This window comes from Bombus bifarius, unplaced genomic scaffold (genome assembly GCF_011952205.1).
Source record: "Bombus bifarius isolate JDL3187 unplaced genomic scaffold, Bbif_JDL3187 scf7180000007973, whole genome shotgun sequence".
Lineage (NCBI taxonomy): Eukaryota > Metazoa > Arthropoda > Insecta > Hymenoptera > Apidae > Bombus > Bombus bifarius.
Genome location: NW_022884359.1, coordinates 1,000,481 through 1,018,138, shown reverse-complemented (window position 1 = coordinate 1,018,138; position 17,658 = coordinate 1,000,481). Strand labels below are relative to the sequence as shown.

At 32.4% G+C, this 17,658-nt stretch overlaps 2 protein-coding genes across 8 annotated transcripts; one reads left to right on the top strand and one right to left on the bottom strand.

The window, feature by feature from the left end:
• The first annotated feature begins 1,615 nt into the window (after positions 1-1,615).
• LOC117215532 (protein Lilipod) lies at positions 1,616-15,233 on the top strand. Its single transcript, XM_033461885.1, has 9 exons — positions 1,616-1,955; positions 11,603-11,867; positions 12,259-12,362; positions 12,429-12,555; positions 12,617-12,685; positions 12,773-12,902; positions 12,988-13,336; positions 13,430-13,661; positions 13,918-15,233. The coding sequence occupies exons 1-9, from the start codon at positions 1,896-1,898 to the stop codon at positions 14,154-14,156; spliced, it is 1,575 nt and encodes a 524-aa protein (XP_033317776.1). The 5' UTR covers positions 1,616-1,895; the 3' UTR covers positions 14,157-15,233.
• Positions 15,230-17,550, bottom strand: LOC117215580 (DNA-directed RNA polymerase III subunit RPC10-like). 7 transcript variants are annotated; one of them, XM_033461947.1, is made up of 3 exons: positions 17,504-17,550; positions 16,978-17,146; positions 15,230-16,827 (listed from the first exon to the last, which is right to left on the bottom strand). In XM_033461947.1, exons 2-3 carry the CDS (start codon positions 17,017-17,019, stop codon positions 16,069-16,071), a joined length of 801 nt encoding a protein of 266 aa, XP_033317838.1. In that variant the 5' UTR covers positions 17,020-17,146; positions 17,504-17,550; the 3' UTR covers positions 15,230-16,068. The 7 variants fall into 7 exon arrangements, with proteins under 7 accessions (XP_033317838.1, XP_033317832.1, XP_033317824.1 ...); XM_033461941.1 differs by having other exon boundaries at positions 17,464-17,535; XM_033461933.1 differs by having other exon boundaries at positions 17,443-17,521.
• Positions 17,551-17,658: the final 108 nt, after the last annotated feature.

The following is a 17,658-nucleotide window of genomic DNA, read 5'->3' as shown; positions in this document are numbered from 1 at the left end:
ATATGTAACATGTATATAAGTATATATAATTATGTATATAACATATATGTATTTATATAATTAGGATATTATAATTATTTTTGTTATTGCGATTTTTAAATGATTAAGCATGCACTGTAAAAAATACAAGTTCCAATCGTAAAAGAAAAAAATGAAATTTAATTTTTGTAATAACTATGTACGGTATTTATTAGTCAGCTCCAGCACAGAATTTTTCTTTTTTATATTAATAATATAGTTTACTATGTTAATCTTATATCATTAAATAATACACATATATTATGAATGAATTTAATTCAAATTAAAAAATAAGGAAATTCATAACTATTCATCACTCAGGAAAAATATTCATGATAGATTTACAGGTTTATATTTATACAGTACATATTTTGTAAGTCCTACCGTTTTGGAGAAGTAAAATAAATCAGCTATTTACATTTCACAACATTTCCAATGATTTTTTCTGCATTTCAAATAACGAAAAGGCATGTTCAAAATGGCCGTCATTTAAAGCTTCCTTACGCTTCCTTACGCCCGAAATAAAGTCACTCATAATTTTTCACGAACGATTTGCTACTTTCAAATAACAAGAACAGTAATAGTCGTTTAAAATGACTGTTAATTAAAACCGTTATTGACAAGCAATTTGAATAAGTATCTTCTAGTTACAAATAAAATTACTCACCAAATTTTACAGTCTAAAGATGAATTAACGTAAAATTATCACAATCAACGTTGAATTTATAATTAAAAATGTAATTAATCTTGTAATAATAAGTTTTGAAGAAAACTTGGTAAAAGAACATCCGAAATCTTACGCGCGGCATGTTAATACTAGAACTATTACGCTAGTCAAATTCAATATCTTCCGAAGTTCACAATAAATTTACAACAGTACAATTTTTACAAATTTGAATGATTTCTTATAAAGTAAATTTTTATAAGTATGTTGTAATAAAAATTGTATTACTTTAATACAAGCTTGCTTTAATATAAGTTTATATTTACTACTTTAAGGACCATGCATAATATTGCACACAAAATGCAATGTTTAAAGTTGCACAAACACAACATTATTACAAAACGTAAATAAAGTAAGTTATCGTTTTGTCAAGCTATAGAAAATGTACTAAAATAGAAATCTACGAAAAAGATAATTTGAGGAAATTAAAGTACTTTATATCTCCACCATAAAAAATAGTTTTTGATAGAAACATAAAATATTCTAATTTCTACAAATTATTTTTTTTTATAATTATAGAAATTTTGTGTATCTTTGATTCGTACAGTAATTCTGTAGATTATCAATAGGTATCTATTATTCAAATACATTTTTTGTATCTTAATAAAGTAATCTATAAGAATACACGTTTTTCATTGTATGTAATTAGTTAACTTTTATATAATATTTCACTGTTCCGTTTTTAATAACAGACTTGTCAATAGGTTAATCGTCGGTAAAAAATTTGAATCTGATCTGCAAAATAAAACTAGGAACGGTGGAACTAGAAAACGGTCGGTAAGTATCGTTGTTGCGTATAACACGCGAGGACGGCCGAAGCACATGTATATATAGATGTCAGGTTACGATTGAAGCAGAAACGACGCATCGTATTTAGTAGGCTGCCAGCCATAGACCAGGATTGGTGTTGTGCCTTTTGATACCAGATAGGAAATGTGATCTATTTCATAAAGAGATGGCAACGATAGCTTTCTGCCTTTAATTCGTGAAAGAGCAGAAGCTTTTGCCTTAAGACAGGAGTACGTTCTATGTCAGTCGTGAAAATCTGGGCATGGTGTGTTACACGAGAAGATTATCGATATAAAAAAATGTCGCTGCTGCTGCTGACAACAGTACGTCCAGCCAAAAGAAATTCACTGACAAATAGGTGAAAATGGAAGATGAAGCGGATATTAGAGAACAACTATTTCATAATACAGTACGGGAGAATATTGTAAGTAAAAATCATAGATGTTTTTAGCCATATTAAGCCCCTTGTTTATTGACCTCCCATCAAAATGGAGGGTTCTTGAAGTTTCTTGGGACGTTCCTGCAAATAGGAAATCGCCACGTTCCCCGCGATTAAATTCAATATTTCTTTCGATAACCAATATTTTAACGTACGAAAGTAAAATTAGAAGTGATATAATAAATCCTAACCTTTCGTCTTCCCATCTGAATAAAACTCTCTTTTTATATTTTATAATTGTACATCCTGTAAAGCATAAAAAGAGAAAAAGAAAGTCAGGATAAATACAATGTAATATTAATATTTTTTGTTTAGTTTAAGAAAAGAAATAGAAATTAAATATATATATTGGTATTAATGTGATTTTATCAAATATTTCTAAGAATAAAGTAATGAATTGATGTGATACGTTGATGTTGTAACTTGTTTTTTTATATCGAAATTTAAAGCAATTTGCTTAGATACACGAAAGTATAAAGGAAGAAACAAAATCAAAGAAATTAGTCACGTATACACACGGTACACATACATCACCTATATTTTAGCTGATAGAAGACTTCTGTTGTAAGAAAGAAAAATAACTGTAAGACCTCACTATTTAATTAATATCTCTAATATCCAAAAATTTTTTTAAAAATATTACTACATACGCATGTTTATTGTGTTGGTATTAAAATTACTATGTATATTTGCATAAAAGTGATGTTTTCTTTTGTCATATTTAGTTTCTAATAGCTTCTTTTACTAACACTCATTAATCGCGCGAGTATCATTTTTCTAATACGTTTTGCGCATCAGTTTGCATTTTACAAGGACTTTGGCATGTTTATTTATCAATTTTTCCATGAAAAATTAAAGTTGTACAGCTGCCAAGATGATTCCGTAAATCCGTTAATACAGTGCAGTCGTAGGTTTTTCTAACGGATTAAGATAAACATCTAAAGACATTACGTGCTCATTGTCACGACAAGAATCGCAAAGTACAGTTGCTGACGAAAATACTAGAGGAAATTTTTGATGAGTATATCATGTGTTTTATATGAAATATACATATTTATACTACAAATTTTATTAGCGTTGTAACGAGATTCTATTATCACGATTACATTCGTAAAACATAAAACATATGTTTATATTTCGTAGAAATTACAAATGTGTTTAAACGTATTATATTATGATAATAAGCCTCAACACTTAACACTTATTTTAACATTTATTGCATATACTTAAGTGCACTAACTTCTATATTTTCAGGTTGGTTTCAAATTTGATTAATATAATAAAATTAGCAGTTGTGTCTCATTAGAACGCTAATAAAATTGTAAAATGTTTTATATAACGCACACAATATATACATGAAAGTTTTCTATATACATATGTACTTTCTAAATACTTTCGTCAATCATTATATGTACATTGTACCGAAAGGTTTCGTCTATGGCTATGTATAGATGTTGCACGGACTATCCCTAGTATGTCTGCCGTCTGCCCTTGACTCTATACTCTTTGTTTAATACACATAATTGGATGATCATCTCTAGTCAATGCACGAAGGAATGTTGTGGAAATACATTCTTCGCGATAAATTCTTTCTCTATACTTTCCCGCCGAGTCGTTGACCACGCATTATTTCTGATCTCTGACCGGTTTTTCCTTCCACCTTGGCTGATAAAAAAAAGCAGTTTCCAACCGACTGTGCAGCTTCTTCAACTGCTTCAACGATCACGTTTGTCCCATTTGAACATAGTTGCACGATCTACTCGCAAACCATTCGATACTTTCTAGGATACTAGGATAACCTCCATTAATGTGCCATTGATTGACTCACTTGCTCACTTCAGTTAAATATATAAGCATCCTTGGCGTTCTTGATAAGATATTCGAAAAACTCCATTAAAAGTCTAATATAGACCCTTTTTCTATTTTAACACTTGGAAAATATACAATATGTTCTAATATAAAAATTACAATTTTAATATTATTTATGGTTGCAAGCGTTTTTACTGATACTTGAAAAGATATTAATGTATATTCTCTATTTAATCCGAATGTATAATCTATCTATTCTAATCTATATTTTAATAAACGATATAATTTAATTTAAACAAATACTTTGCTCCATTTATCTTTAACTTGAAATGAAAATACTAACTAAATATTTATTAAATAAAATCTTTTATTTAGTAAATTTTAACAAGTAAGAAATTTAATACTTTCGTTCATATATTTTATAATATAATTTCATTTAAGAAGAATCTTTCCTTTCTATTTATCCTTTCATATTTCTTTTTATTTGTTATAAGTACATTGTGCATAGCAATAGAGGGCCCACTAATGGAGGTCAATATCTTATTTGCTAACTGTACAAGTTATAAATTTGGGACATTCTTGAAAGTATTAGGTTTTGCCATTTCTACATTCGTCGTTTCTGCCAAAGGGTAAATAACCGTGACAAAAAGGATCGCCATAATGGCTAGCACACCATACATAGAAACTCCTTTTCTGTTAAAAATGTCGACTATGTTTTTGGTCTATAAGAAGCTAAAAATACGTTGCATCTACGTTGCAAATACACGTATATTACCGTTCTGAAACGATATAATTTTATCTTTCTTTGTTATGTTTTATTTCAAGCTGATATATTATCATATTTGTTTGACGTACTTACGCTACGTTTGATGTCGAAGGAATAAAATCTTTAGATCTGTTTCATTTATCAGTGAGCACTTAATTTCGAACTAATGCAATAGCATTAGCAATAGCGAATGCAATAGCGAGAAATTGAACTGCCAAACTCTATTTGAACTGTTAGGTAATTGAAACGTATCAAGCTAATTTATATCAGCTACTATATTTTCCCTTTGATTATATTATTGTTATTATGTAGTGTCGTGTTTATTTTGTAAGGGCAAGTTCTCAAAAATGTACATCCTCATCGTGCATTCCGTTTTTACGCTCCCTCTCCCCCCCCCCTCTCTCTCTCCATCTCTTTTTCTCTTTCTCTTTCATGGATATTGAACTTAAGATGCCGTTAGCTGCGACGTCGTTAATAAATATTGATAACTCAAGAAAACTATCAATCGCAAAAGTTATCGTTATTACCGAGTGCTGACCGATAATATTTATGAAAATTACTTCTCGAGTACATTGGTGTTTCTAAATGAAGTTCAAATAAGATTTCACAAATATTTAAATGTTTCTTGTTTGAACTATTACTATTCTCAGCTTTCGAATAAACTCTGCCAACTGAGAAGCTTAGGTACAGCATTAATCAAAATAATTATAATCATGCATCTCCATTTTCTCCTTTCTTAAATTAAATATGTTGTGCAGTTTTCTTTTCATCTTCTTATGTTCCGTTAAATGCTGTTTGGCTTAAATGTGAAATGTGAATACGAAGTTATATCATTCTTTTTTCACTGTGTAAATAACTTTTAGATGAAAACATCAAACTATATTTGTTTGTTGCGCGCATAACTGTAATTTTGAACTAATTTTGCTCAATTTTGTTTACTGTCGTATATTCTAGCGGACACGCATGTATATAATGCTGACAGTATATCAAAACGAAACATAAAATACAAAAATAAGAGCTGGTACATAAATGTAAAAATAAATACATAGACGTAAATGAGAAAGCGGTTTTATTCTTAGAAAAGGTCAATGTACCATAGGTATATACATACTATGTATTAGCGATTATTTTCTGGCCCGTTTGACTTTCAACGTAATCCTCGCTTGATCATGAGCATCGTGATACTTGATAACCTAAAACAATATATCGGTAAATCAATCAACAGTACCTAACCTAACATTATACTTGATAGGTTAGTATAAAAATAGTTTGAAATTTATTTTTATTTATGCAATCTTCGTTGAAATAATTGATATTTGTTTCTGTTCACGGATAACTTATGTTTTCGAAAATAGGGCAAATTTTCAATAAAATAACATAGTCAACGTGAAATATATTAATTTACTTACAATATTATGGTTAAGTAATAAATAGTAATATACAGGGTGGTTGGTAACTGATTTTTTTTTATTTATTTATTTAAATTTTTACAATTTGTCCAGTAGGACATTTGGTAAAATATTATAGCGGTATACTAATATAACACGTGGGTGGCTACCCCCAGCGGGGTACCATCATCGTGTTTGCTAGGTTATGTCCTTTGGTAACTGGTGATACATGCGGAAAGGGGGTGATTCTACGCGAAAAAAGAAGTCGAAAATATAGAATAAAAATTTCTTTTTAATTTTTCCATCGAGACAACGATCTACAGTAAGATCCGTTATAACGTACCGCACGCGTACCCAGCGAAAGTTCAAAGTCGATTTTCTCGAAAACAAAGCCTCGAACGAAAAATTTTTATTCTATATTTTCGACTTCTTTTTTCGCGTAGAATCACCCCCTTTCCGCTTGTACCACCAGTTACCAACCACCCTGTATATTACTATTTATTACTTAACCATAATATTATAAGTAAATTAAATATTTATACAAATTTATATTTTCATAAACCGAATTAAAAATTTGTTTAATTTTCTAAGTATAACGAGCACTTTGAACATTTCCTATATTTTCTGTACATTTAAACTTCCCATAGATACATAAATATCAGTTCAAGCGATCAAGGGTATCCTCTCTAATACCTTCATCAATTCAAACGGAGTAGTTCAACATTTTTATCGATAAATTTATGATCGATAACTTATCGATGTACAATCGACGTTGGTTAATAACAACCCTGATATCGATTCGGCATTACTCCTATAACAGCGTGTGCACTGTTCACGTATTGTTTAAAAGGAAACGTTATCCACTTATTACGTAACACACCAGGGGGGAAAGGAGAGAATGGAAAATTAATGCTAGCGTGCTCAATAACCAAGAGGGACACGCGGAAGCGTATTATACCGGAAGTTCCGGCTAATGTAATGGTCTGTCCCTTAAAATTCGCGAAACAACCAGTTTATATCTCTGCTACTATTTGTATTGCAATAAAATTACTGCGATCTTAGGCGGTAGCAATTTGCGAAATATTTGTATGTAGAACGGCGACAGCTGGTATGTTGTGTATATCATTTGGATAATTCGAATGGTAGAACAGTTTTAGGCGAATAACGTTCAAATTCAGTTCTTGATTGAAACTTTTATCGATCCATGATCCTTCTTATAAAATTCTATCGACTTATGGATTATTTCTTCCTACGACCTATAAATTCCTATTTGTACGTAAGTATTACGTAACTGTGAAGGGTAATAGATCTTTCGACGTCCGCAAAATACAATCTAACATTGACGTCATCGAATGTGTCCAGCTCGTCGTTTCGTCACGGTTACACTTGTAAAGCTACAGCTGATCTCGGTATTTATTTTTAACTTCGAACGTTCCATAGCTGATTTCCACATCATTCTATCATGTCAGGAGACAATAATTTTTCCTTATGTAAATGTAATTCTCACTCTATCATATCGTGCATCGAGTATTATCTCGTCTGTAAATGATCGATTTTGTAATCAATGTTTAAGATCAAAAGACCCATTGTCTCTGTCGAATACAATGTGAAACCTAACGCGTGATAAAACACCGTCGAAGCGCATGAATGTCTATTAGAATATGAAGAAAAGTACGATGAAACAGGTGTAACATTGTAACGTGGTCGAAGGTCATTTTTTCTTTATAATGTTTATGCTTGCACTTGTGTATTAATTTACTTGATCAATTTTCTCTTTCTGGCACGCCAGTATGGCGTTTATCACAACAGTGGCTATTATTTACTACATACTATGCATTATTCCATGCGCTATATGTCTGTATACGCCGTTTTCTATTTTGCACTTTGTAGGGACTAAATCCGACATTCTAAAAGCGTAATTTCACATATGTATACATAATTATCAATCTTATCCACTGTTACATGTGACTCTCTACACAAACCAGGTCCCACGTCGCGGGCAAGATTTTTTTTTTTATTTGGAAGAATTTTACAATCAATTCTCATTGAGAATTATAAGCAAATTATTCTGGCGTGCTACTATAACGCGTATAACAAGTGATTATTGTATGTTTGATTCTAGCTGAATCTAATGTTTAAATCTAGAGGGTAGTGTCTTTTTAGCCTGCGGATCTGGTCCATCGTGTCAAGTAATTGAGTAACTAGTGGGTTTTGGTGGTTGTTAATTCTTATGTTATATCTCTTACTGAATTTGAATATTTCTTCTGTAACTGTAGGTGTCTTAAGGTCGCGATGTATTATTTCGTTGGTAATATACCAAGGTGCATCTATTAAGGATCTTGGAGAGCCAGATTTCTATACACCCTTATTGCATACCCTCAATAGTCTTGAGGTGATATGTCGTGATAGGGTCGGAAGGAAAACTCAGATTTATTGAACGATAAATGTTTATTCACTGTAATGTCAATGAGTACATTTGACGCAGGACTCGCGATTATATTCGGTTCGCGAATTCGCGGTTATAAGTTAGAGCTTGGATGGCTACGATTCGAGATGCGCTGCGAGTGCGAACAATGATTGCGCGAGATGTCGAGAGCTTAGATAATTATTCGACTCGAACCGTGTAAGTATAACGATCGTGGTATGTTGACTCGCGGTATTAGACTGACTTTGTCGCGATGCTGCTGCGGAGGAAGACTGCGTTGGGATGTGTCTAAGGATGCGAAGGCATCGGATTCGTTGAGAAAAGCTTTGGTTCGGAAAGTGAGGGAAATGTACGTTAATGTTTATTGGCTAATTCGTGTTGGTCGTTGGAAAAGGATGCTAGCTGCCCTTGAGAGGGTATTGCTAGCGGGAAGCATCGTACGTGAGAGATAGCAGATTTCTCGTGTGACCCCGTGGTAGGTGGTCGACTTCGAGACTGATAAACAAAGACTGTCTCTTTGGAGGACCTTAGCTAAAATAAATCCTAAGATTTATAGCGGTCCTTAGGCTAGCTGGAAATATTCGGTACGAATGTATCGACATTTGACAATCATCTTGTCCGCAGATATAGGGTCTTTGTGTCGTACGTCACGCGACGTAAACTGTTGAGAAGTTTACTGTCAAGTGCCGCCACAGTCTTAAGGACCCACCATAAATCTTGGCATTTACATCTGACAATCATCTTGTCCGCAGGTATAGGGTCTTTGTGTCGTACGTCACGCGACGTAAACTGTTGAGAAGTTTACTGTCAAGTGCCGCCACAGTCTTAAGGACCCACCATAAATCTTGGCATTTTCATCAGAAAATTAAGTTCCTTAAATGTATTGGTTATTACCAAATTTGGTTATTACCACGTTCGGTATCTCCTGCTAGCAACTTTCTCTCGAGGGCGGCTAGGACCCCTCCTTGCTCACCAACCTTCTTCCTATCCAATTAGAGACAATAACCGTTACCCTCATTTTCCAAAAAATATACAAAACGATCATAAAACCAATCTGGACGTACGGAATACCACTATGGGGAACAGCAGCAATGAGCCATATAACAAAAATAGAGGCACCGCAATCTAAAATACTCAGAACAATAGTAAACGCGCCATGGTACGTTAGAAACGAGGACATTCGGAAAGACCTGGGAATACCAACGGTCAAAGAGGAGATTAACAAAAGTACAAGAAGTACGGAGAAAGCTACGGCTTACAACGGAAACGGTCGACACATCAAGCATAAAAAGAAGATTAAAAAGGAAACACCCAACAGATCTCACAAAGGACATAACCTAACAAACACGATGATGGTACCCCGCTGGGGGTAGCCACCCACGTGTTATATTAGTATACAGCTACAACATTTTACCAAATGTCCTACTGGACAAATTGTAAAAATTCAAATAAAAAAAAAAACTCTTAGATCGGTCAACATCTTTTTACCAGTTGCCAAGTCGCTAAATCGCTGAACACATCTCTCGGTTCTCATCTTGCTTGCGATTTATATCTCTCGCGATACTGTAACTCACTACTTGCAAGTCACTCCTATTACGATTAACATCGTGGTCTTGCTAGTAATTATTCGAGTCGAACGCTTCTAAACTTATTATAAACGACATTACAATTCGACATCGTAACTTACCATGCGAGTCTCTCCGAACATTTATATTCTTGGCAAGACCAGTTGTTGGAATAAAGCATATATTATAACCTGTTAAACTCAGTGTTATAGTTATTCAATCGCCTCTATTATCCTAACTGAAACAGGAGATCGATCAGTTCGTGGCGTCGATTATCTAGTCGTAACATTTACAATTTTTTTTAACGTAATCATTTAATCCCTAATTGGCACGATTTCTTAATTTTACAGTAGTGGTACCTTAATGAAATTTTGGTATTAATGAACACCATGGGCACCTTAATGAAATTTTAATTACTTTAGATTACGCTTTATTGTAATTATTTTTTAAAAGTAGGAACGGGAAGATTTAATTAATGGAACATTACGCCATACAAATAAAGCTGATTTTGAAATATTGTCTTTAATCTTTCCAGCGTATTATTCCCGTATATTTTCGTCATAGTGCCAATTACGTGTTAATTATTCACACACACACAATTATTTACACCTTATCTAACACCGTGACAAATGTAAAATATCGGGATATTATACATATTTACTGATCCCTGAAGAGTTGAGACTAAAGTTGGAATAGAAATGAAATTTTCATATAGAACTATGTTGGAATTGAAATGAAATATTCATACGGAAGTATAATTTATCCTTATCGAATCGGAACTAGAATTTATGTCACGACGTGATAACAATGTCTAAATATCAAAGGTTTAAACTTTGTAGAAACTTGAACAATAATTGAGAAGAGTTTAGTGAAGTGGAATGTCGTTATTAATATTTCACAGTTCGATCGACCGCGATTCTTAAATAACACGTAGCGCCGGTTTCCATGGTCGTTACCAAAGTGATTCCGTGTACACTAGAAAATTGATTCACGTCGTTACGCCACATGAGTTGCACACAAATGCAATGTTCATTCAAAGACACGCATCGAAGAATTTTTGAGTTAGTATACTACTTTTCTTTTTTGAGATAATTCAGTTCAATGTAAACCGTGTATTTTGTATACGGTCAATAAATACACTGAATAACGTGTTATAATAACTATTATCATAATGATGTAATGTCGAGTGTTTTTATATCGTTTAATCTGTTAAGATGTGGCCATCTTGTCATGATAATCATACAGAAGATAGTTCTACAGAATTTATCAAATTAATTGCTCTTTTATATTTGAACATTTTCTGTATCAAAGACAGAGTCACGTGATATACATACCGTTTACTAAGGACGACTTTCTATGTGTATGTACATATATTGATAAATCGATGAAATCATTTTTATTATTTAGAAATAATAAGTATTAACTTATTATAAATAATTAGCCATGTCACTGCGCCACGCCAGAAAAATTACTGAAAATTCTCAACGCGAGAATTGACTGTAATTTTAATAAATATATATTAAAAAAAAATTATTCAGAAAATAGAAGAATACAATGAATTCAATACAATGTGAATATAGTTAAGAATATAATATGTTCAAAGAAATCATACTCGTACGTTAATTAATTTTTCTTAATGTACAAAAATGTAAAGAGAAGACATTCTATGGCTGTTTCAGATATTCTTCCTTCTGTTCTTAGTCCTCTACGTCTCAAGTTACGCGTTAATCGCGAAATTTCGACGAAGAGACCGCGAAGATTATTTTTCCGTGGATGAAGATGAAGCGACGGTCTACAAGATCAGTCTTTGGTTATGTACCGTTGCCCTGGCGGTTTCCGTTGGAGCAACCTTGCTGCTTCCGGTTTCAATTGCAAGCAACGAAGTGCTGATTTTGTATCCGAACAGCTATTATGTCAAGTGGCTCAATAGTTCACTTATTCAAGGTATACGAGTCAGTTATAAAAATTAAACTTCTTGTTTCGTTTAATTAATTTTTCAAACTTTTGGAAAACATAGAGGGAATTTCTTTTTTTTAATATTTCAACATTGCATAATATTACAAATTAATGTTTTACAGAAATACAGGATACTCGTCTAATGTTAATGAGCAATATTTATAATATCAATATATTTATTTATATTTATTTTTTATTGACTGTACATGTATATTATTATTATTATCATTGATTATGTTCATATCGTATGATTGTTTTATACTTTTTCTTAAATGTTACGTGTATTTTGTTTTTTTAATATTTAAATGTCTAAAAAAAAAAGAAACACTCATCGTTTTTTATGTAAAATAATTGTAATTGGGTTTTATTTAACAATCAGGTCTATGGAATCTTGTGTTTCTCTTTTCAAATTTATCTCTCTTCGTATTTTTACCGTTCGCATACTTGTTCACGGAGTCAGAAGGATTTGTTGGCTACAAAAAGGTAAGATAAAAAAATTAATCCTGATATATCGAATACTTTAAAAAAAAAATAATTTTTCCATTGCAGGGCGTAATGGCTAGAGTTTATGAAACTGTGACAGTCCTTTGTCTATTAGGAACACTTGTGTTAGGAATGACATATGTTCTATCAGCACTCATAGATCGTAAAAAATCAAGTCTTCATACGTTGCTCAGTAAGTACAAAATTTGTTAAGACATAGATATACAAAAATTATCATCAACTTAACTTTCCAGATTTATCGAGTTACTATTTACCTTTTCTTTATTCTTGCGTTTCTTTTGTTGGAGTTGTTATGTTATTGCGTAAGTATGACCAAATAATTACGTATATATATATATATCATTATTACCTATATCAAAGTAATACAATAGTAAAAGTATAATTTGCAGTATGTACACCAATGGGATTTGTACGATTATTCGGAGTAGTTGGTTCGTTTCTCGTAAAACCGCAGTTCCTAAAGAATTTAGATGAAGAATTCTTCGCGTACAGGTTAGAGGAAGATTGTATTCGTAGAAGGTGAGGTATCGGTTTCTACTCCCATCATCCGCAAATTCATGAACACGTCTATAATCATTTCATAAAAACCTTATTATATACACAGACTGCAACACGCGAAAGCAACCGGAAAATCATACGTTTCGCCAGTGCCTATGTCAATACCAACTTGTGGTTTAGTGCTCGAAGATGACGAGTTTCTTAATGTAAATCCGAGCTTGATGTGCTTAAGGAACGGTGCTCTCCAGCGAGGATTGGCTCAGCGTTTGGAAGATATTCAGAAACATAGAAGTATTTTGGATCAGCAAAGGCGAACCTGGTGGGTTCGAAGAACTTTGTTATACCCTTTGGCAATGCTGGCGTTACTTATACTTTCCACTGCTACAGCTTTGCTAGCAGTTCAAAATACCTTAGAACTGCTTATTGGTATTAAAGCACTGCCTTTGAGTACAAGGGTTAGTATATAAATTAGATATAAATTGAAATAAGCGAACTTCGTTTATTGAATTGCTTTTTGAGAAAAATTGATACATTTAATAAATGTTTAGCAATTCACTCTGGGGATCAGCTCGTTGTCGAAACTAGGTCCCATTGGAGCAACAATTGAAGTAGCAGTAATTTTGTATCTAGCTGCTACGAGCGCAATAGGTTTATATACACTTCCTGGTGTAAAGAGCTTTCGACCACGACTTCATTCCATGCCACTTACTCACCTTATCGCAAATTGCGGTCTTCTTCTTGTACTGAGTTCAGCGTTGCCACTGTTATCTCGAATATTAGGTAAATATACCCCCATTTAATAAATGAAAACCACACCGGAAAAATATGATAACTCAGTTAATTAGTTTACATATAATTAATCTCATTAACACTTTTTTAATATTTAAAAAAGTGACAAAAGTATATATTTAATCCTAAAAATTATTTTCTTTTAAAAGATGAGAAATGTGACTCATTGTGTCAACCTAACCCAAATAAATAAGCTTATTATTAATTTTGTATTGGTTTTCTACTGTTCGTGTATCTTTCATTTCAGGTATGACAAACTTTGATCTGCTCGGCGATTTCGGTCGTATCGAATGGCTTGGTAACTTTGAACTAGTACTGTTCTATAATTTAATCTTCGCTACGGCGGCGATTGGTTGTCTAGTGACAAAGTTTACAGCGACCGTTCGCAAAGAGATTTATGCCAGATTAAGGAGTAGTTTGATAGGAATCTTTAAGAGTGAAGGTAAGAAAAGTTCTTTAGGGACGTTTTCTACGAAAGAAGATTAGACTGACTTACGTTGTAAGCAGAAAAAAGCAAATATTATACGTTAAAAAAAAAGCAAACGAAATAGAACTTAACGATGAATAATTATATTCACATAATATTAATCATATAAATGTGTAAAGTGATTGAACCGTGTGTATGTGTGCGTAAGTATATTTAGAATTGCGTAATCGTGGAACACTGTCTTAATTTTGATGGCACGTGATGCTCTGTAGGATATGTTTAGAAAATTTAATTGGATGATATTAGAGCGGCGGGCCAATTACACACGTCGAGTATGTTCGTCACATGTATGTATATGTGTATGTGTACGTATAGTTACTTTAATTATTTATATGATCACTATTTTAATAATTATTTACCGAAAGTACATATACATACCAATCTTATACATAAGTGGGTTTACCTAGAATGTAAACTCAATGTAAAGACAACGCAGTATTGTGATAAAGACACGCATGTGCGGGTGTTCGGCGAATAAAAAAATTCTCAATATAGAATTTTTTACTATTTTACTATTTCTGTGAATAAAAGAAAAGCGTTAAGATTCGTTTTCCTAAATAATGGTTATTGTTTGAATGTGTATCTACTTCAAGACACGAGTGCGTTAGTTAAGCATAAGTGAACGTCATGAATACATTTTTAGAAATTTAAATGATAAGTTCTCATTCTTCAAATAGAAAAATGCCGTATATACAGGCCATTAAACGTGCCTAATCGATCGATATAACCGGATAATACGTATAAGAAATACAATCACGCGTATATTATACTGTGTTGTGGTAGTCCTGATTTCATAATCGCGTTTGAATGCATTTTATCGATTTATATTTGTCAAGTGACTTGTATAGTCACGAGTTTGTTAAAAATTTACGAATTTAAATACATTTGTAACGAATGTAATAATATGCATTTTAAGATACACACGAACTGCATGGATGATAATATGCAGAATATCTTAAAATGTTATCATCTTGACTGATTTGTCCATTAGTTCATTACTGAAATCTAGTGCTTTAAAAAGGAAGTAAATTATTTATTTAATTTAAAATGAAAATGAACCCATTCTTATCTCTTGATTGCGTTTAACATTTAATATGCGAAAGAAACAATACCTTACAACAATATTATGTGATATATATCTTGTCAAAGAGACAATACAATATTATTAAGAAACAGAAAACAGTTAGGATATACTCGCTGACGAATTATTAACACGTTTAATCAGAACAGTATCTCAGGATATAAAATACTGCTTAATACTTGTTAATATATTGCCACATATATTGTGGATTTGTTTATAAGATTGGAATTCTCGATTTGAGGATTCTTTGTATACATTAATAGCTACGTAAATAAAAAAAAAACGAAGGAGGAAACTTTAACATACTTCAGATACAAGAGAATATTTCTTTTATTTTTTTGAATATGAAGGATAAAAAACTGAAGTTTGAATTCCTAGTACATCATTATTCTTAAGAAGCATGCACATAACACTCATTGAATATAATACTACATGATTAGACTTTACAAGAAATAAAGTATAACATCTATATTATCCATTATTTTATTTTTTACTTAATACTTAATTTAAGTGCTCATCCTTAATTTTGTTACATTATTCATCATTTTAAATATATAAAAATCAAAATATATTTTTTTATATTTCATATCTTATATTTATACCTATAGGTAACATTAACCGTTTGTCACAGAGGTCTTTGAAAAAACAGGGTCGAAAAATCCCGAACAGCGCGATAGCGCTTGTCTTAATCGATTGCGAAGAAAAACCAATAGCTCTCGTCATATTTGTTATTTTTATGAAATACATTTATATTATAATATATACATACTATTAGTTTATAAATATTTCAAGTTTGAAATTCAAATGGTTAAGATCACACAATGATAGATTTAATTGGAAATATATTGCATTTTTTTTAAGATATTTACAGCGTAGTTTGCCCCAATTCCATGACGAATAATTCTGTAACGTCCCGGTTCGGTTAAATCAATAATTGTTGATCCACGTCTCAAATAGTTATGCTTTTTACCAGGTTTTTTAGATTGATGAAATATTCCACCTAATTTGTTCCATAAGTTTTCAAATTCCAAAGCATGTACACAACTGGGTTCATTACTTATATTAGCACTTGTTAACGCTAAAGGTCCTGCTACTTCAGCTACATGCCTTATAAATTTATGATGTGGAACTCTGATGCCTACCGTGTCATGATTAGGATTCAGAGCAGGATTTAAAGCAGGAGTTCGTTTGAGAATGATGGTATATGGTCCTGGTAATAACCAAGATAACAAACTAATTGGTACATGATCTACAATGCCCCATGTTTGTATATCTTTCAAGTTACCAACACAAATAGATAATGGCTTATCTACTTCGCGTTCTTTAATTTCATAGAGTTTTTCAATGGCACTGGTGCTTGATACAAGACAAGCAAGACCATATATTGTATCCGTTGGAACTGCTATAATTTCATTTTTCTGTAATAATGCGACAGCTACTGCTATGGTTCGTTTTCCTTTGCACATCCAATGATTACCATGCCATTTTAGTGCTTCCACTTCTTCATGAGCTGAATTTATTAAAGTACTCATTGGACCCACTTCTTTTGCATACGAAATCATTCTCTTTCCGCCCAGTAAGAAATAGCACTGTATGTTCAAAATGGAAAATTTATTAATTAGTGATAGCAGTGTCTGTTCTAGAGCTAATGATACACAAATACAATGGATTACAAAAATATTTGGACACTGTAGAAAACTTTTATGTATGATTATGTGTATGTAGAGGTTATAAAATACCTTTACTCGCGCCAGTTGTGACCACATTGAGGATTGCAACATTTGTAAAATGTTGTCATAGGCTCGTCGGCAGATCTGGTTTGAATTTGCATGAAATATGCTCTAGGATTAGAGCACTTTGGACATCTTTCTTCAGTAGAGTCGACGTTCTCCCAAGCTGCGCTTCCACCTAATACATCATCAACCTCCTTTAATTTTGGATACGTACGACTGCTTACTCTTCTCACGATATTGAATATGTATGGACACGTGTTACACGCGAAACGCAATCCTGCCACAGCTTCTTCTACTCGGAGCACATTGCCACACGTTGGGCAAAACATTAACATCGTGCAAATACAGATCCAGCTGAATCATTAGAAGAGAAAACTATATTTTTCGTTGATTATTTATCTATAAATTTATGGGAATAAAACATATAACATGAAATAATGAATTCACTAAAACATATTTTCATAATACTACTTAGAAAATAAATTGTTTTACTGTTCTTTATAGGCTCTTCTCCGGTCCAAATCATATTTACGCCATTACCAAACACACTCTGTATAGATTCACAAAGGATATAACCTAACAAACACGAAGATGGTATCCCGCTGAGGGTAGCCACCCACATGATAATCAAACAGCCAAAAAATTCTACCAAATGTCCAAATCGGACAAATTGTGAATGTAAACAAC

What these genes read in the sequence shown, in the direction of transcription:
- LOC117215580 (XM_033461947.1), bottom strand. Translation starts at nt 17,019, where the DNA reads ATGTTGCAATCCTCAATGTGGTCACAACTGGCGCGAGTAAAG. An exon ending in CACAACTGGCGCGAGTAAAG is followed by an intron (nt 16,828 to 16,977) that starts GTATTTTATAAC and finishes TTGAACATACAG; the next exon opens with TGCTATTTCTTACTGGGCGG.
- LOC117215532 (XM_033461885.1), top strand. Translation starts at nt 1,896, where the DNA reads ATGGAAGATGAAGCGGATATTAGAGAACAACTATTTCATAATACAGTA. An exon ending in AAGTCTTCATACGTTGCTCA is followed by an intron (nt 12,556 to 12,616) that starts GTAAGTACAAAA and finishes TTAACTTTCCAG; the next exon opens with ATTTATCGAGTTACTATTTA. An exon ending in CACTGCCTTTGAGTACAAGG is followed by an intron (nt 13,337 to 13,429) that starts GTTAGTATATAA and finishes ATAAATGTTTAG; the next exon opens with CAATTCACTCTGGGGATCAG.